Source organism: Equus caballus, chromosome 18, assembly GCF_041296265.1.
Source record: "Equus caballus isolate H_3958 breed thoroughbred chromosome 18, TB-T2T, whole genome shotgun sequence".
Taxonomy (NCBI): Eukaryota; Metazoa; Chordata; class Mammalia; order Perissodactyla; family Equidae; genus Equus; species Equus caballus.
The window spans coordinates 59,988,181-60,008,600 of NC_091701.1; the positions used below are offsets into that span (position 1 = coordinate 59,988,181).

At 41.4% G+C, this 20,420-nt stretch overlaps 1 protein-coding gene across 3 annotated transcripts in view; it reads left to right on the forward strand.

Moving 5' to 3' along the window:
* Positions 1-5,469: 5,469 nt before the first annotated feature.
* ITGA4 (integrin subunit alpha 4) overlaps positions 5,470-20,420 on the forward strand; it is a 77,358-nt gene continuing 62,407 nt past the window's right edge. The window contains exons 1-2 of one of the 3 annotated variants that reach the window (XM_023622140.2): positions 5,470-6,525; positions 6,890-7,011. In XM_023622140.2, coding sequence (XP_023477908.1) covers positions 6,329-6,525; positions 6,890-7,011 — 319 coding nt within the window. In that variant the 5' untranslated portion in view covers positions 5,470-6,328. The remainder of the gene's footprint in view (positions 6,526-6,889; positions 7,012-20,420) is intronic. The other 2 variants (XR_011428554.1, XM_070242038.1) reach the window with 2 other exon arrangements.

Here is a 20,420-nt window from a genome sequence, read left to right on the forward strand (position 1 = left end):
TGAGCCTTTGAGATCCTGCCTGGACCAGTTGTCAAAGCATTTCAGTGCACAAATCCAATCTTCCAGGTCAGATTACTTAGGAGATAAAATGTTGTCACATAATAACTATGTGCTCTGAAGGGAGCATGGTTTTATACTAGGTTCTTTACACACTGTAACAAGAGGAGCAATTGTTTCTTCTCTTGAACTGAAGCATGAAATAGACTTGGCTTAAGAAGTTACAAAGTATCAGTAGTTTCAAGAGTTGTGAAAAGACTGGTAAAAAGTGAAATTTCTTCAAAATTGCCCTTCTACTCCAGAAAAATTGCCCTGAACACCCCAGCCAGAAGAAACGTCTCTGTCTATCGAATCTCTCTGTCATGTACCATTTTGTATGACATTTGGTACCTACTGGTATAAATAGTTATTTCTTGATCTGTTAATTTTCCAAACTAAAGGGAACATTCCTACAGGGAATAAAGTTAGTTTGAGGCCAAGCTTGGAGAGTATTAAGCCCCAGGCAAGAAATTCTGATTTATTTGGGTTGAGTTGGAGGAGGAACCATTAGGAGTCTTTGAGCGGGGAAATGACATAGTCGTAGTTGTGCTATAGAAAAAAGCATCTGCTTATATATGTCAATGTCTGAAAAGTGACAAGACTAAAACTAGGAAACATTTGTTGAATATTGTTTATTGCCTGGTTGCCCTATTGGAAGGTACATCTAAAGAGGATAAGGATCCCAAGTCTGTTTACCATCTTATGCACAGCATCTCTCAGTTACACATAATAGGTGTTCAATAAATATTTGTTGAATGAGTGAATAAATAAATGTAAGCAAATAGAGACAGAAAATGCCTCATTAACTTAGGTAACTGTCCACATATGAGTCATTGGCTCTGAGCTCGGATTTCCATATAGTTTATTTCTGTAAGTAGTTCATTTCTAAATAAACTACATCGTTAATGATGAGGATGATGAGAAGAAAAGGAGAATGAAGGAGAAAGGGCTACTATTTATGCAGTATTTATTATGTGCTAAGCCTTGTATTAAGTGCTTTACTCACGTTCATTTTCCCCATCCAACCAGACAAAACTTAATGTAAGAGATTGAAAACTAGGCTTGAGCAACGCTAACAAACCGCCCAAAGTTTTGATTGGCAGTTGTGGTAGACGCTGTCGATGCCCCGCCCCTTGGGCTACCTGACTCCCGCCTCCTGCCCCCCATGCTGGGTAGACGGTTTCAGCAAGTTGGCAGCTTCCCAGAGCCTGTGTCTCCAGTCTCCCCCTGAGGACTTCTTCGGCACCTGGGAGCGTACTTACCTGCACACAGGTGCACCTGTAAGTGTAAGGAAGTTAACCCTCCACCAGTAGAGGATGAGTTCTTGGATAAATGCCCCAGCCTCCAGGTCTTGGGGGGGGGAGCAGGTGTCTGAGGTGTGTTTCACGTTTCACAATTTCTCAGCAGCAGAACACTTATAATTGAGGAGAAGCCTTGTTTCATGTTTCTTTTAACCCTGTCATTGATATTTATATTCAAGCATCAGGAAATTTGGTCTAATGTTATAGACCGGGGTAAAAGAATCAGAGCTTCTTGTTTCCTGTTGGGAACTTTATTACCGTGAAAAAAACACAAAAAACAAAAACCCTGATCTTCTATTGTCTTAGTCTGGATCACCCAAGAACAGACCTTGAGACAAGCAATTGGGTGCAATCAAGTTATTGGCGGGGCGAGGGGACACGCACACCTCAGAGGGTTGGACTAGTGGGAGGCAGGGAGAGATGGTCAACATTTTCTCAATCCATCACTAATTGTCTTACATATTGCATGCTTTGCTTTAGTAATTAAAAATGTGTAGTAAAGAAAAAGTAAAACAAGCAAACAAATAAAAAACCTAAACACTACTTGCCAGATGTGTCTATGAATGTTCCACCACCATCTCAGACTCATCTCTAGAACTCAGCTGGCATTGTCCAAACACTCTCCCTTTTCTCCTCATTTCAGCTTTTCCTTCTGGTCGCTTTTTGTTATGTTTTTTCATGGTACCACCATTGTCCCAGTCACCTGGCTTAAAAATGCCAGTCAGATCCAAGTGATGCTGGGGGAAGTGGCCAATGGCGAGCTGTCAAAACAGTCAGAGGCCAGATCATAGGGTCCTTGCAGGCCACGTTAAGTGTGGTTTGTACTAGAAGAGCAATAGGAAACCACTGAAAGGATTCTTAAAGGGAAAGGGAGGGGCATGCATGATTTGATTTAGAATTTTAAAAGTTCACTTTAGCTTCTATGTAGAAAATTGATGGTGTCAGGGAGGGACAAGTAGGGAGACCAGGTGGTGGATTACTGACTAGCCCCAGTGAGATTACTGCACTTGGAAGAGGCCAGCAGCCGGGCAGAAGATAAACAGGTGAGCTTGAGATATATTCTGAAGGTCGAATTAATAGAACTTATTGTTTGATGGATTAAATGTGGGGAATAGGGGAAGGAAGGATCAAAGATTATTTCCAAACTCCCAGTCTGAATAACTGGGCAGTTGGGGTGCTATTTCCTGGAAAGGAAGCGATTGGGTAAAGGAATAGTTTAGACGCAGGTGAGGGAACCAGAACTCAGTGTTAGATGTGTTAGGTGCACAATGCCCTCTAGACACCCAAGTAGAGACATCAGGTAGGCAGTAAAACATAAGAAACCCAGAGCTCAGAAGAGAGGTCCAGGCTGGAGACATGACTTGGGGACTCATGGTGGTATTTCATGGTATTATGTAGCTTGTATTTAGATCTCCTAAAGAGAGAGGAGGGAAAGAGAAGGAAAGAGGCTTCAGAATGGAGCCCTGGGGCTTTCCAACACTTATGATAGAGAGAAGGAGCCAGCAAGGCAGACTCAGCGTGGCCAGATAGAAAGGCGGGCACTCAAAAAAAGTACTATCACGAGAAGAGAGGCTTTCAAGAAGGAGAAATGCTCACTCTTGATAACAAGTGAGAAGTTGGGCGAGCCCATAATAGAATCCTCTCTCCTGAGGAAGATTCCTTATCAAGGATAGAGGTCACTTGTATTTTGTCTTTTATTCCTATTTGAGTTCCTTAATGCAGCTCCTGGAATACATTGGGCATTTGATTTACACTCGTGGTCGCTTAACGACGGGGCTATGTTCTGAGAACTGCATTGTTAGGTGATTTTTGTTGTGCGAACATCATAGAGTGTACTTACGCAAACCCAGATGGTACAGCCTGCTACACACCCAGGCTGTATGGTACTATTCTTAAAAGACCACCATCATGTATGTGATCCTTTGTTGACTGCAAAGTTGTTATGCGGCTCATGACTGTATATTGATCAAATGACTCATATTAATTGAATGAACATTTAAGTTCAGTGGAGGGCGAGGGATAGGCATAGGTAGTTTTAAAAGTCCTCCTCTTCCACCCCCCCGTGCTCCACCCGACCTGATTCTCACACTTCCCTACAAAAGCATTGATTAGAGAGAGACCAGTATCTTCAGGCTTTGTCAAAGCAACATTAAAAATCCTTTATTCCTACAGACTCAGGAAAAGTGAACTGTTCTCTAAGCCTTGAAGGAAGGAAATTCAGGCCTAACGTAGCATACGAAGTAGTAAATGTTGACTGTTTCTGGAAAGGTGGTGAAATCATAACCATAACCACAGTCATAGAAATAAGGTCCTGCCCATCAAGTGCTCTGCTGGCCGCTTCTCATGTTAATCATGCTATGGAAAGAACCGTGTTGAGCAGATGTCATTGTATAAGATTTTGGTGAAAGGAGGGAAAGGAGGAGGTAGGGGTTCAGATCAGTGGCTCTGACATTGCCAGAGTCTGGAGGGTGTGGCAGTGCCTTGGTATACCTGCTCCCTGGACCTCACCTGGAAATTTTGTGCCTGCAAACTAGAAAGATTACTTAATTCAGAGTGATGACAGTGTGAGCTAGTTGTAGAACTGGGTTGAAATCAGCACGTAGATCTACTCAGAAACAAATACACCCTGAGTGGAAAAACAGAGAGGACCATTCACCACGGGCCCCGATAGCTACTTTTCTGGAAGCCACTTCATTTTTACAACAGATTTATCACCCACCATTATTTATCTTTTACTTTGTTGCAAATAATAAGAGAGGCTTACTGTTTCTCCTGTTTTGTGTGTTGACAAAAAAGTAAAAATAATTGAGTTGGGTTTGGCTAGAATAAAACATTCCACAAACATCTCAAACTCCACCTGTCTAAAACTTAATTCATCAGTGCCCTCCATCTGTACACATTCACATACACACACATGCATAACCTCATTCCTCCAGGGTGTTTTTCTCTATGAATTAGCACCATACACCCAGATCCCAAACTCAAAATTTGGGAGTCATCCTGACTCCTTCATCTCGACTCACATTTGTATTTACCGATACTATCACCAAGTTCTGCTGGCTCTGTCTCTCAGACATCTCTTGAATCTATTTTTTCCTCTATCCTTCCTGCTACTTCCTACTCCAGGCCACCATCATCTCACTACTCATGACGGCAGGAGTCTCCAAAATTAGGTTTTCTGTATTCAGTCTTTTCTTCACACTTTTGAAACCCACAGCTGACCAAGACAAATCCTTCAGCAGCTTCCTGTCGGCCCCAGAACAGAGCTGAAAATACCCAACCTGGTTTAGGAGGTTCACAATGCACCTCTACTTCCCTGTTCAGCCGCCTATCACACTAACCTGCGTGAGGGCAGCTAAACGCTCCACCACCACCACCTCTTCCCGGTCCTCTACCTGGCCCTGCTGGCGCCACCCCTCATCACTCCCCTCAAACTTCATAGCCTAACTCAACCCTCCGTGTCCTTCAAATCTCTCTTTACATGTCCCTAAAGCATTCAGAATTTTCTCTAATTAGTAAAACTTTATCTACCTTGTAGGTGAAAATTTTCCTGAAGGCTTGTCCTGCCTTATTCACTGTGGTATCCTGTGGGCCTAGCAAAGTGCCTGCCCAAGAAATATACTGAATAAATGAGTATTTAAACTATGTGTCTGCCATTACAACTTAAGATGTGCTATTTCAGTATGGTTTTAATGCGCACACACCCCCTTTGATGAACCCTCTTTCTTTCTTCTTTTGTTTTGCCATACAGCAATAATCAACAACTGGAGCCACATCTTTATGGCTGTCTCTGGTTGCTCTAGACAGAAACCTGAGGCACGTCGGGATTGTATCAGGATGCGAATCATCACCCAGTTCAGGTGTGTTGTGCTGTGGGTCTCCAGTGCCTTTTCGGAGGCTCATGATGGTGCCTGTCTCTTGACCTCACGCTGGGTCTACACCCCTGATGGCAGGTGTATCCATTGCAACTGGGTAACATGCGTGGAAAGGGGGAGTATCGAAAACCGGACGGAGGAATCCGTTGACGTGAGGCGAGACACAGTGCTTCCTTAACCCAGCCTCGCTGTTGGACTCAGCAACAGCCTAAACCACGTGCCGTTCAGCCTGAGCCACTGCTCATCTGCCTCTTCTCGCAGGCAGCCTGGATTAAGAGGAAGTGTAGGGAGGAAGCGAGGCTCTGAGTCCTGAATAGTAGTAAAGTCTTTGTCACCAAAATGTTCCTCAGGGCCATTCAGGGAGTTCCTTTCGTTATTTTTAATTTGTAGTCCTCTGGTTAATTTCTCTAGCGGTTGCTTACGTCCCCAAGATCAGACCTAGCGCTTAATTATCACCGAAAGATCCTCACGGTTCCTTGCCGCAGTCTCGGTGCCCGGGTTTGTGGCTGGCCTTTGGACCACGCCAGGCAGGCCGCGGAGCCTCCGCGCTCATAGTAGGGTGCGCGCGGGTTGTGTTGGGGCCACGCCGCTCCGCATCCAGGCCACAACCACGGTTAAAAGGCGAAGCCCGATGCCCCTTTTACCTCCGCTCTTGCAAAGCCCCGGAAGCCCCGAGTCGTCCTGCACTCAGCGGGCAGGGAGGCCCCGTCCCGGACGCGTGTCCTGAGCAGCCAAGGTCCCCCAGCGCCCCCTACAGCCGCGCGCGGGGGGAGACGGTGCTTGGTCCTGCGCCTCCGTACCACGCCCGGGACCCCACCCAGCCGCCGGCGCCCCGGGACCGCGCGTGTACCCGCACCTCCCGGCTGCAGAAACTAGGCGTGGGGCCCAGAGAGCGCGCTGCATCCAGAGCGACCCGCGATTGCTCCGCCCGCGGCGGCCCGATTTCCCCTCCTCCCTCCGTCCCTCCCTTCCTCCCGCCCTCCTTCCCTCCTGCCAGCTGGCGCCGGACACGCTGCGCCTCTTCTCTTGGGGCGCTCTTCCCCTTGATCGACCGTCGCATCCCGCTCAACTTGGGACAGTGGCCGTTTGGTGTTGAATGTTTCCCTCCGAGAGCGCATGGCTGGAGAAGCGAGGCGCGGGTCGGGACCCCGAGGGGCCGCCGTCCGGGAGGCGGTGATGCTGCTGCTGTGCCTGGGGGTCCCGACCGGGCGCCCCTACAACTTGGACACCGAGAGCGCGCTGCTCTACGAGGGCCCCCCCAACACCCTGTTCGGCTACTCGGTGGTGCTGCACAGCCACGGGGCGAACCGATGGTGAGTGGAGTCGGACTCGGGTGCTGTCGGCATCTCAGAGCCGGCGTGTGAAGGGCGCCTCAGAGATTCCCTGCCTGATTCAAACTTTCCTCCCTCCGGAGGAGGCAGAAAGGGAATGCTGCGACGGCCAGCTCGCCGGAGATCTGCTCCGGAAACTAACTTATCTTGGGGGTGGCAGCGCTCGGGGCACGTTCTGGCGCGAGGCCCTGGAGCTGCGAGTTCTGGGCGGCTGGTTGGGTGCGCGGGATGGTGGGCGGATGAGGAGGGGGAGCGGCCCGGCTGCCAGCTGCACGTCTGTAGAGACCAGGAGCTCAGCGGACAGCCCAGCTCAAGTCTGCGCGCACGTGCGCATCTTTCGCTTTAGGCTCGTGGTGGGGGCGCCCACGGCCAACTGGCTTGCCAATGCTTCTGTGGTCAATCCCGGGGCGATTTACAGATGCCGGATCGGAAAGAATCCAGACCGGACGTGCGAACAGCTCCAGCTGGGTGAGTTGGGTCTGGGACCAGCAATGAATGACCTTCCACTTGTGAACTCCACCGTAGCACAAGTCCTGGAAAAACTCATGTTGCCTAGTACTTCTAGTCTGAAGTGAATGATTTTCACTCTTAACTCCACACCATCTTTCCTTCTTAACATAAAAAGTGGTCCCCTTCTTTCTGTCAACATTTTTCTCTCTTTTCTTATGACAGTGGTTGCAGTACCCTGGCAAAACGATGTGGAGGAAAGTTTCTTGTAAGAAATTCTCTTCACCTCTCCCTCAGTCCTCCCATGTGTAAAACACATTTTAAAGTCTCTCAACACATAAAGGACAGGATTCAGCTAAGCCAAGACTTTCTGTCTTTGACCTATCAACGTTGTTGACGAACAGGCTAAGGGGCAGATCAGGGATAGTAGTTGGAATTGACCCCACATCCTGTCATTTAGCCTAAGGGCTTTCTAAAAAAGAAAATGATGTAGTTTTACTTAGAATATAAAATGTAAAAGAAGAGCACAAGGAAAACTTGGCATCTCCATGGTTAAGGTAATTAAAATGAAGCTTAACAGATAATTATTCATTTTCCTCTCCAAAAAAACGCTCATGTTAAATGATGCCTCTATTTGCAGTCATATCTTAATGTCTCTTCTTAGAGTTAAAAATGTTTTCTGCTGGGGGAGGGGAGAAAGTTCCTGTTTCAAAGCTAAAGCAAATTTGCTTCGCTGGGACACTGGGGGAAGAAAGGGGAACTAATATTAATCCAGACCTCTCTTGTTCCAAGCACTGCTATATTGCTTAAGGTTTTTCCCCCTCAAAGCACCACTGGGTCATGATGGACATTGTTCCTACTTTATACGTGAGGACTCTGTGGCTCAGAGGGTTGCAAGTACCTTTGCTAAAGTTACTCAGTTAGTGAGTGGAAGATGGGACCCCAAGTCAAAGTCAGGTCTGTTTGGGTGCGTTGTCCAAGTCCTTTCTCTTCACATATGCATCTTTAATGCAAATAAGATTAAATGAAGAATCTAATATGGTATCTGCTGAGCTGATGAGTCATGTGTAAATTGTGAATAGAAGGTCACAACTGGTACTTTTTTCATATTTATCTTTGCTATCAATGGACTTGAGAATAGCTAGTAATCTTTAACCTCTTTTTCTTTTTTAGTAGTCTTTGCTTCTTCTCAAACTGGGAAGCTGGTTCTCGTCATTTAGAATGAATTCAAATAGAGTATGCACATAATGGAATTTTTATTTTTAACTCAGCATCCATAAAAGTCTAGGAGTTGTCTGTAGCATATAGAATAAGCCCCAGTCTCTCATTAAACATTTTCTATCCCAAAAGGCAGACTAAGAAAGCACAACACATTCACAGACGTATCCATTTAGAATAACTCTGCAAAGCATAATTTTCCTTGTGTGAGAGAGTTGTGGGATGAAGAATGAGGGATTGGACCAGACAACATTATCTGCCAGAGGATCTTGACAAGATCTCCAGAGGGAAAAATTTCACTTCTGTTGTCCTATCATAGTTTCCTGATCCGTGATGTTATAACTACTGGTGTTTAGCACCTACTTCCTGTCTAGATGGGCACTGAATCAATTTCTAGATGTCTGTATTTAACTGGAAAGAGACTGTCATAATATTATATAGATAATAATGCCTGTCAAAAGTGGAGGAAAACCTAAGTCCTTTGGGTATGTGGAGCATAGAGATTGACTGCAGAAATATCCTCAAAGAAATGTGCACGTGGTAGATGTGCAACAAATGTGAATTAAGTGAAGATTTATTGGGTAAATGAGTAAAAGTAAAGTGAAAGTTGATTGTCGTTAGCCTGATTGGTGAATAAGAGAACTAATAGAAATGGCACGCCAAAGTGACTTTTTTAACTTTCAAATTTTTGGTCAATAAAAAAGGCATTTACTAGGTGAAAGGCAAAGAGGAGTAAGATTTCCATTCAATTAATTGGTTGAAACATTAAGAGCTGTAGCAATAGCTTTGAATATTTGCAAGAGAGTTCTCTGAGGTTATTTCTCTTATATCATTTTAAACAATTTATCTTCTCTTCTTTATAGAAAGAAAGTGTGCCTCTATTGAGAACAAACTCAGAAATAACTTAAAGCTGTAAAATAATGGATTGAGTCAAAAGTCTAGAAGGGAAACACTGAAAACAATAAATTGGTAACCAAAGATATTTACAGATTCTCAGGTTTATGGACTATGTATTATTCCTTATGATGAAGTTTCAAGGGAAAAAAATGTGTATACATACACACACATACACACAATCTTCTATATAAAAGGGGTTCAGTTGTCCTGTCTCAAATCTGAGTGACTATAATGTACGGAAGATGTTTAGCTCAGAACTAGACACATAACAGACGTTCAAACAATATTAGTTTATGTCTTCTTACCTCTATTTTCTACTTAAATCTATATCTGTATATTATCTGTTATAAGCAGGTTGAGGTTAATAAATAGGAACAGTTAATAAACTAAATCAAAAGTTAAATGTATAAATCAAAAGGTAACAGTTGAAATGAAACACAATAAAAAATGTTTTCTTGTGGCCCAACTAAAAAATGTAATAATTAAAGATTGAGCTATGATTGCCATGTCAGTCAGCTGTTTTCTTTCCTTTGGAATGGCTTAACTTGCTACCAGGGAGCTGACAGTACAAGATGTCTTAAAATGGTGCCCATCTCTTATGCAATTCAAAATAATAACCCATCCCCTTACCCTTATGGATAATATTATGGCATACTGTGGTATATTCACTGTAGCCATAATCAGAAGTGAGAGCAAATGCCTGTTTATCTAGAATGTTCAGAGTGTGAGATGTTGAGAGTAAGATACCCCTTTTAGTGAAGTGAATTGACCTTAGAAGAGGTACTCTTCCCCCTGCCCTCAACACGCTTCCTCCACCTTCCCGCCTGCCTGAGAAGTGTTTCTGCTCCCACTTCCTTGGCGCTTCCCTCTAAGAACCAAAGGAAGGTAGTCTCCCCATCAGGAGGGTCTGAGCCCAGGCCTGTTCATGAAGACTCCTTGTCTGAGGAGACCATGGCCACTTCCACATGTCCTGTTCCTTTCCTACTCAGGTCCTCTGCATCCTTGCTGAGGCTTTTTAAAAGGAAACTTTGATCATGAATGCTTGCTAAATTAAGCATCACAAATTATGACTCCATTACTATAGTTTAATCATAGTCCACTCATGAATTACCAATATTCAAAGAATTAGAACATAATAAAATATGCTTGTAAAATTAAAAGATTATCTTTATTTGGTTATTCAAACAACATTCCAGATCTTTCATTTGGAGTTGCCACTAATAGCATTACGCACACACAAACACACACATACACACACATTTACACTTATCTGGGTAATAGAGTCTAAAGTTACACAATTACACTGTCCAATATAGTAGCCAGTAGCCATCTGTGACTATTAAGCACATGAAATTTGGCTAGTTTGCAGTGAAAGATGCTGTAATGTAAATTACATGCTGGATTTCAAAACTTAATATCCCCCTCCCCCAAAAGTAAAATATCTCATTAATTTTTTAAACATTGGTTACATGTTGAAATAAATATTTTTAAATTAATATTGATTATATATTTAAATGATAATATTTTGGATGCATTAGGTTAAATAAAATATATTGTTAAAGTCAATTTCACTTATTTCTTTTTACTTTTTAATGTAACTATTATAAAATTAAAAAATTCATATGTATAATATTTCTGTTGGACAGCACTGCTCTAGAGAAACTCAACTTTCCTACGTAAAATAGCACTAACTTTTTAGCAGTTGCTTTCCTATTGTCTATGAATAACTGAATGGGACTTTCACTTTTGTTTTCCAGACCAAGTGTTCTGTAGTGACTCGACCTTTAAGGTCCCTGTTTGTGCCTCTCTTTCTCATTGGAAAGAACAATGGTCTATCACAAGTTAGTCATCCTTATTCCCCTTCAGATTTCTTTCTGGAAATTATATTACCTTAGCCAGTCTCTTGGTTTATAGTACATATCCTGTTTGGAAGAGGTGAAGTTAATTAGCATTGCATCATTAAACTAATGATTACCTCACTCTGACTTCTGACTGATTTGCAGGAATTATTAGCTTAACATTAAAAGGCAAATGTCTCACTGTTGAAACTTCAAATATTTTCTTGATAATTTTCCTTTTCTTTTTCTTCTGTAATAATCTTTAGATTGTAGCTTATGAAGCTGAGATTGATACAGACCGGTCATTTTGAAAAATCACCCCTGAACATAGATTGTTACGCTAATTATGCAGAAAATCAAGACTGAGAGCTTCATTAATAAACTATCATGTTAAAGGAATTAAGTTCTCTAATTTTCCCAGCAATTTCCCAAACTCAATCTCTTAAAGAATGGTTTCCACCTAGTTTGAGAGATGAGATTTTCTAAATGCATTTTATTTTTTGCTTCAAGTTTCGTTGATCACTGAATGATATTCCTAATGACTAAACAATATCTCCCCTTGAGAACAGTTCTGGGGCCAGATATGGTAATCCATTGTATATGTGGGTCATTTATTCATTCAGTCGTTTACTGAGAGATGCTCAAGGGCCGGAACCTGGATGTACAAAAGAAACATGGTCCTTGCCCCAAGGGGTTTACAGTCCATTGGTTAGGTTGTTAGAGGAAATTGTAGTGAGAAGATCTAATCTGGTTAGGAGAATAAGGTGATGTCTTGCCGAGGAACTGATGTTCAAGTGGGGAACTGAAAAAAATCCGGAGTTAGCCAGAGCGAAAGGTTTTGGGAAGGGTGCCAGACAGAACAAACAGTTTGCACGAAGACCCTGCGATCTTTGAAAGCAGGGCATCTTTGAAATGAAGGAAAAATGCCTACAGCTGGACGATGAAGTGTGCAGTAGATGGTAGGTTGGAGAGGTAGGCTGGGATTATTTTTGTTACAACTTTATAAGCTTACATAAGGAGTATGAATTTATCCCAAGGTGTTTAACGCTAGGGAGTTACATGATGAGATTTGTGTTTTAGGCAGATAATTCTGGTTGCAGGATAGTGAATGCTTTAGAGTAAATGGGTCAAGACGGTAGGTAGTGAGACAGTTGGAGGAAGACTTTGTTATAATTTAAGCTACAGATGATAGGTGCTTATACTAAGACAGTGGCAGTAGGAATGGAGAAAAACAGAGATTCTATGGTTATTTAGAAGACAAATTCAATAGGACTTGGTAATTACTGAATGAGAGAGATGAAGGAGAAGATTTCAAAGATATTACCAAAGGTTCTGACCTGGGCTGTTAGATGGATGATGGTGCTATGTCCTGTGAGACATAGGATTAAATATTTAGTAATCAGTTGGATGTTTGGGTGGTCAGGAGGGGTCTGTACTGGTAATTCGGAGTTAAGAGTAACTGACATAGAGATGGTAATCAAAGCCATGGAGGTTAATGAGTTTAATCCGGGATGTCTCTAGGTTAATAGATCAGAGGGCCTGGGATAGATGACAAAGGATTCATACAATTTGAGAAGTGACTAGGACAGTGCTGCACAACTCTGGATGCAGTTTACATTCTCCTGCAGAGCTTTAAGAATACCAGTGGTGGTAGCCTCATCCCAAACTAATAAAATCTCTGGGGTGGGTCTAGGTAGGTATAATATTGTGATTTATACTAAGAAATAAATTTTAGTCTTCTTCCTTGGAATTTTCTAAGTGATGAGAGTCATAAACATGTCTTTTGTTATGCTAATGAGGTGACTTTTGGACCTGTCCTGAGGACGGGGACTGTTTGCCAGTGGAGCCAACCAAATAATTGGAGGGTTGAAACTTTCAGTCCCACCCCCCTGACCTCCAGGGAGGGGAGCGGGCTGGAGGTTGAATCAGTCACCAATGGCAATTGATTTGATCCATCATGCTTGTGTAATAGAGCCTCCAAAAAATTCCAAAAGGACAGGGTTGGGAGAGCTTCCAAGTTGGTGAACACATGGAGATTCAGGAAGAATGGTTCACTGGGAGAGGGCAAGGAAGCTCCTCACTCCTTTCTCCATGCCTTGCCCTGTGCATCTCTTCCATCTGGCTGTACCTGAGTTATATCCTTGCATAATAAACCAGTAATCTAATAAGTAAAATGCTTCTCTGAGTTCTGTGAGCTGCTCTAGCAAATTCGTCAAACCCAAGGAGGAAGTTGTGGGAACCTCTGATTTATAGCCGTTTGATCAAAAGCACAGGTAACAAACCTGGACTAGCTATTGGCATCTGAAGTGTGTGTGTATGCGTGTGTGTGGGGCGAGGGGAGGCAGTCTTGTAGAACTGAGCTTTTAACCTGTGTGATCTGATGCTATTTCTAGGTAGATAGTGTCAGAATTGAGTTGAATTATAGGACACCAGCTGGTGTTGGAGAATTGCTTGCTGGTAGTTTCCATACCACCCTCCTATACACACAAACACACACATTGGAGTTGGGTAAAAAACACTTAGTAGGGCATCAGGATTTTCCAAATGTCCCCAAATGATTCCAATATTTATCCATGGTTGAGAATCACTAGAGAAGAAAAGAGGAGGCTGAAAAAAAAGACTGAGAAGGAGAAGCCAAGGAGGTAGCAAGGATATTAGTTCAACGCGGCGTTATGGAGTGGAAGGATGAGAGATTTTGAGATGAGATGAGTGGCTGGCAGTAATAAAGTTGCCAAGAGGTCAAGCAAGGTAAGAACTTACAAGGTTTCACTGAGTTTAGAGAGACTTGGTTCATTAGTAACCTTGGTAAGACCAGTTTTAATGGTGAAGCCAGACTGCAGAGCATTGAAGAGAAGTGAAGAGTGAGAAAATATTGATAGCAAGCATCAACAACTCTTTTGACTGGGTTCTTCTTTCATTAATTAAATAAATTTTATCAATTACTTATGCTAGATGTTGGGAATAGAAAATTCAATAAGACATGGCTGAAGCCCTCAAAGAACTCAGTCTAGATGGCAGGGGAGACAGGTAAACAGATAATTATTTATGAGGACATGTAATAAGCATGACGATAGAGACTCACACAGAAGGGAGAAGAAATTGTTTGGATGATAAGAGAAGGTCTCCTGGAAGAGTGGACACTTGAGCAATTGAGCCAGTTCTGACCAGTTTTGATGAGTACATAGTGAAAGTTCAATAGATATAAAATGGCTAGATGCATTTCTCAGATGTGCGTGGGCTCCTCTGCTGCGCGCTTCAGAGTGATTCCTAGAGGTCTGGGCCAGCCTTGGCTTCAAAGACTCCGCCTAATCACACCAGGCAATCTAAACAATGACACCCACTCCTGAGAGCGGGAGCTTGAGACTGTTCATCTTTAAAAACAGATTTTTTTTCTGTTAAGCGTAGCTGGAAACATCAAATTAGAACATAGACATAACTTACAAGTGACAGGACTGGGCTCAGAAATGCAGTGTGTTTATTCTGATGTTTTCAGTTTACCCCCAAGAATTTTTTTTAAAAAGGGCACATTTGTTTGGTGATGGATGATAATTAGTCTTTGGGTGGTGAATGTGATGTAATCCACACAGAAACTGAAATATAATGATGTAGCCCTGAAATTTATGTAATGTTATAAACCATTGTTACCTCAATAAAAAAAAGACAGGAAACCTTTTTCATATAAATTATATGAAATTCTGTAAATTACAATGAATATTTTCAGAAATAGTAAGAGTGTAGACTTAGCTGTCAAATCTCTTTTATGGGAAATACTTTGTGTAGTGGATTAGACATGTCCTTTTTAAATTACACCCTATGTGGAAGATGCTGGTCAATGTATACCCTCTGTTTGTAAAATCTTTCTAAGTCTACCTCACCCTGATACCATTTTTGTTTTCTTGTGAAAGTTTTCCAGTATTCATTAGAATATCCTTATTTTGTTTGCAAATCTGTAATGTCTTATTCTATCCTTTAAAGTTTGGACAGTTCCCCCTGTGTTAGTACAGGACGATGCCATGGACTCCCTGACTGAGTTTTACTTCTCTCGCATATTTTTAAACCTTCCTATCTTTGTGACCAACTCTGTTCTAACTTGTGAATTCCAAAACCAAGCACAGAACTTCAACATTGATCACCTAGCATTAAGTGAGAGCAGGTTTCCCTGAGTTTTGTCTGTTTGGATTTTTGTATTTTTCTTGTTTCAAAGACTAAAAGTGGTGTACATTTTGCAATAATTTTCCAAATGAATCCTTAAGTCCAGGAGATTAATTGAAAGCCATGGAAGTAAAGAATTTTCTTTTCTTATTTTCTAATGTTGGAAATTAATGTTATAATATCATAATAGTAGGTTATTATAGAAACAGAATTAGTATAGGATTATTAATAATGTTAACATTTGGATTCTTTCCCTGCTTAACAGGGAAAGTACTCCTAACAAATCATTGTAAGGTAGTATAGGGTGGTGGTTGACAGTGCGGGTTTGAATTCTTCCTTCCTCCACTTGCTAGCGGTGTGACTTTGGGCAAGATGCCTCATCTCCCTTTGCTTCAGTTTCTCCATCTGTAAAATTGGGATAATAATAATAATAATACCTACTCAGAGGGATGTAATGAAAATTGAGTTAATATGTATGTTTACATATATTAAAAGTGTGCTTGGTACATAGAAACTATATAATGAATATTTCTAATTATGCTAAGACAATGTTCCTCCAAATTAAGCTCACCAAATAGATCAGTTGCGGTATATTTTTCTGCTGTAGTTAGTAAAAAGACTTGTTGAAGTTTTCTGCAAGAATTTGAGGAGGTTTGGCCTAAGGTCCTGGAGGAGACTCTGAACCTAGAATCAAGCTTACAAGCGATCTGCTTTTCTAGAGTTCTGAGGCCCAGTGCTGACTCAGGATCAATGCAGATTCATGAAATTGAAACCCTAAAACTTGGGGCTACTCCCTGGGGACATTTACCTCTGTGTTGAACTCTCTTTCTGAATACAATAAAGTTATAAAGTAAAAGTGTATATGAAATAAAATGAATTAGAGGACTGAAATAACTGGATTTTCAGGCCTATGATCACATGAGGTATTTCTCACATACATTAAGCATGATGATTAGCCGTTATCAAATTTTGACTAGGAAGTCTGAGAATATGACTTTTAAATACACATTTTTCTAGAAAGAAAATACTTTGAGAATGGCTTTTAATTTTGAGCTTTATTTTGATATTTTGACTCTTGTTTGTTATTAGATGAGTGGCAGGAAATGGTCTTAGAAGTTTATTACTCTCATGTTTGGTATCAACCTCTAAAACTTGGGTATTTTACTTTTCATAACTCAAATTATTGCTATTGAATTCACAAACATCAGAGTTATCTTTTAGAAACATCACCACCATGTAATGCATGGCAAAAGTACACAGTTTAATACAGCAAACATAATATAATGGATTTAATAGTAATTAGGATTTGATAAGAAAAAGTGAAAAAGGGGGGCCACTTGACTTAGCTAAAGGCTGCTGATCCAATGTCGCAGCACTGTGAGCTCCCTCAGCAGGTGCAGCCCAATCGACGTGATGTGGGCATGCTGGGGAGCAGAAGCATTTCCCATTTAGTGAACACCTACTAGGTCCCAGGCAGTCTTGTGTGCACAGGTATACTTAACAGCCCTGCACGGGCAGGTCTTCTAATGTCATATGCGAATTGATTTGTTCTCTTTCAATCCCATCTGTTTTTCTAATATCCTGAATTTCGGTAGAGGAAGGAATTGTATAATTATTTTCACTCAGTAGTTATCACGTCTACAAATAAAGATATCGTGAATGAATGCTTCTTTGTAGAACATAGAATAGAATAAGTCATTAACTTCAGGATTCTTTGAGACGAATTTAGAGTGGAAGAATTTGAAAGATATAGGACTCATCTTTCAATAGAATAGAACTTCAACTTTACAAAAAGCAATTAGGGGGCCGGCCCTGTGGCCAAGTGGTTAAGTCTGGACACTTCACTTCGCCAGCCCAGGGTTGCACTGGTTCAGACCCTGGGTGCGGACCCAGCACCACTCATCAGGTCATGCTGAGGTGGTGTCCCACATAGCACAACCAGAAGGACCTACAACTAGAATATATAACTATGTGCTGGGGGGTTTGGGGAGAAGAAGAAGAAGAATGAGGAGGAGGAGGAGGAGGAGGGGGAGGAGGAGAAAAGAAGATTGGCAACAGATGTTAGCTCAGGTGCCAATCTTTGAAAAAAAAAGCAATTTGGAGAAGTAAGGGCTTTCACCATTTTTCTGAAACTTGAAATTCCATCACATGTTTTGAAAGATCAGATAAATGTGTCTGTTGTCTCAGTAACTAGAAAGCAAGAATGAGAGCTTGAGCCAATGGGGAAGCATAGCACTGTGATACAGGCAGATAAACAGCATGTCATTGCACCCGATAGTCGCAGGCTCCCCTACCCACAAAGTTCTTCGCTCAAGCTGTCAACAGTTATAGAAAGAACTTTGAGTCTGATCTTCCTCCTTGTTATTCCTCAGTGAAAATGTCAAAGAAGAACCGAGAACTGATCTAAATTGAGAAAAAGGGCAGGGCAAGACAGGGACCAAGTAAATGACATTTTTCTGAAACACGAGAAAGTTGACTGTACAGTCTGTGGGCAGATTTGTGATATCTTACACATTTTCAGCTGAAGAAAAAGACTTAGGAAGTGAAATTCATTTCAGTTGATTCATACATCTGAAATATTTGTAGAGTTCTATTTTATATACTAGAGTAGCGGGTAGTAACAGGACTTTGATTACTGACAAGTTTTTGATTTTTGATTCTAATCTTTTCCATTTACCAGTCCCATGGATTCAGGCAAGTTACTTCTTTCAGATTAAATTTTCTCATCTGTAAAATGGGATTGATAACATAGTCTGCTGCTACAGTGAGAATTAAATGAGTTAATGTGTATGATAAGGCCTCAGATGTGCCACAAATATTTTATGGAGAGGGTATATGCCATGACATAAGTGCAGCTTAAACGTATGTTTAGCTTTGTCCTTAAAATAATAATAATGTCAACATCAACTAACATTTGTGTGCTTTCTCTGCTAGGCTCTGGCCCAAGCACTCCACACATATCGCATTTACTCCCCACAGTCCTTGCAGAAACCCTCTGAGACGGGCGCCTCCTGTGGGCCCCAGCTGATTCTCAGTCTTTAATTGTCCTACTCACAGATCACACTTTGTAAAGATCTTCAAACCTGCAAATGCTGTTTCCCTTTAGACCATCTGTTACTGTCTTAAAACTTAAGGGAATAATATTTTGGAACAGAAGTAGAAAAGAAGAGTAGTGAAGGAAGACCTCTCCAAAGCTAAAATCCCTGCGAGTTGGGTGAAAATTTTGCAGTAATACTCTCTAGTAAAGGATTTTTGTGGTGGTGTAATGCATTTCAGAATGCTCTCCCTCAGCAAATGCATATGTCATTCCTGCCTGCTGCACGTAAGGCCCTGTTCTGTGTGGTGGGGATGCCACAGTCAACAAAATAGTCAATTTGCCCTCATGGAGGTGACATGCAAGATGGAAAAGCTAGTCTTCCATAGTCTCTGTCATATTTGGCACTTGGAGCAATGACGCTAAAACTGGTAATGTGAATAACAACAAAAAAGAAGATGGTAATGAGTGTACCTAATTGGCTCTGTACTAACATCCTTTATATTCATCTATTAAAATTGCTGCTTTCACATTTATATACACATGTATGTGCTGATACAAAATCAGTAGACGGAAATAAACTGAAGTAGTAAGCATACATCTTTAGTTTGTTTTTCAAATAAAAAAAGTGGAAAGAGAAAGATGCGCTTAATTTTTAGGATAAGGGATATGGTTTTTATGTGACTTTGTATTTTTTTTAATTTAATTTTTATTTTTTTTGGATGTACATCATATTTCGAATTCTGGATACATTACATCATGTTCACCACCCGAACACTAATTATAGTGCATCCCCTCACATGTGACCCTAATCACCCTTTTTGCCCTCCCTCCTCCCCCCCCCACCGCTTCCCCAATGGTAACCACCAGTCCAATCTCCAATGCTATGTGTTGGGTTTTTTTTTGTCATTTTTATCTTCTACTTATGAGTGAGGACTTTGTATTTTTAATGTCTACTAGGAAAATGCATTCAACTGTGCTAAGAATTAGTCATTCTAGTTGTATAAAAGCATGGGAAATTATCACATGTTAATTTCTGCTGACTTCTTTTATGTTAAACCATGTAAAGTACTTTTTCAATTATGAAGCTGATTTGATTGACTTAAGAGTTTAGATTAGTAATGTATGAGCTGAATTGAAAACCAGATTATAAAGCATTTCAGCATGACGTTTAGATAAAATATAAAGATAATCTGAATTTATGATGTTCTGTCAGGGAAATTCATGAGAATTAGCTTTCTCATGACAGTTCTAATAATCATCATTTCTAACCGAATTAGAAATACTGTATTTCCACATGAAAAAAATTTCCTTAACATTTGATACTGTATTTCAGTATCTAGCTGAAACCAAAGAGGACGTAAAAGGTATGACCATCATTTTAAAAACAGAGTAGTTTTTTTTCAAATATGATAAAATGCAGGAAAAGCCATAACCATTTATACTGTAGAGCAATTGCTCAGAAGCTCAAATCCACACCACACACAACCACCTGGGGAGCCTTTCAAAAAATTCTGATGTCTGGTTTCAACAGTCACCCATCAAATCTGAGCCTCTGGGAGTGGGGACCAGGTGTTGGCTCAAAACTCTTCCCAGGTAATGCTAACGTCCAGTCAAGGCTGAGAACCCCGTTTAAAGGAGTGGACTCAGGAGCAAGCAAGGGTAAGGGAGAGCTCTGGAGAAGGCCCTGAGCGTAAGCCAATGATGTAAAGGTCTTCCCTCTCTGCCAAGATTCTGCAAGCACTACAGAAGAAAAGGGTCAAGAGTTCCTAGAAATGAGAAGACCCAGAACAGCAGTGGGGGCTTACAGGCTGTTCTTTGTACTGATCCTGACTTGTAACCAGTGCTGAAAGGACCCTAGCATTATCGTTGTTGGGTGCTGGCTCCATGGCAGAAGCAGTGGTAGGAAGCGGAAAGGAGAAACTTACGTTCATGTGAGTCTATTTATTTGTTTGCTTATGGGGATGAATAATTGTTTCATGACTTTGTTGTTTTCGTGAATTTTCATTTTGCCTGTGCATTCATCCTTTTGTACACGTTTCAAATTAAGATACAAAACACAAATAGAGGAAACTTAATCAAACCCCAATTGAAGCTTCGAATTGTTTTTCACTTATTGATCCTTCCATTTTCATCACGCATTTCTGGGCTGTGTGTTGGAGATGGGATAATGATGAACAAGATGCAGTCCTGGGCAAGATGAATTAGGTCATTATTTACTCAGCCTTGGAAGTAGACAGGAGAGTTGTGAATAAATATAGTTGTATTAGTCAGGGTTCACCAGAGAAATA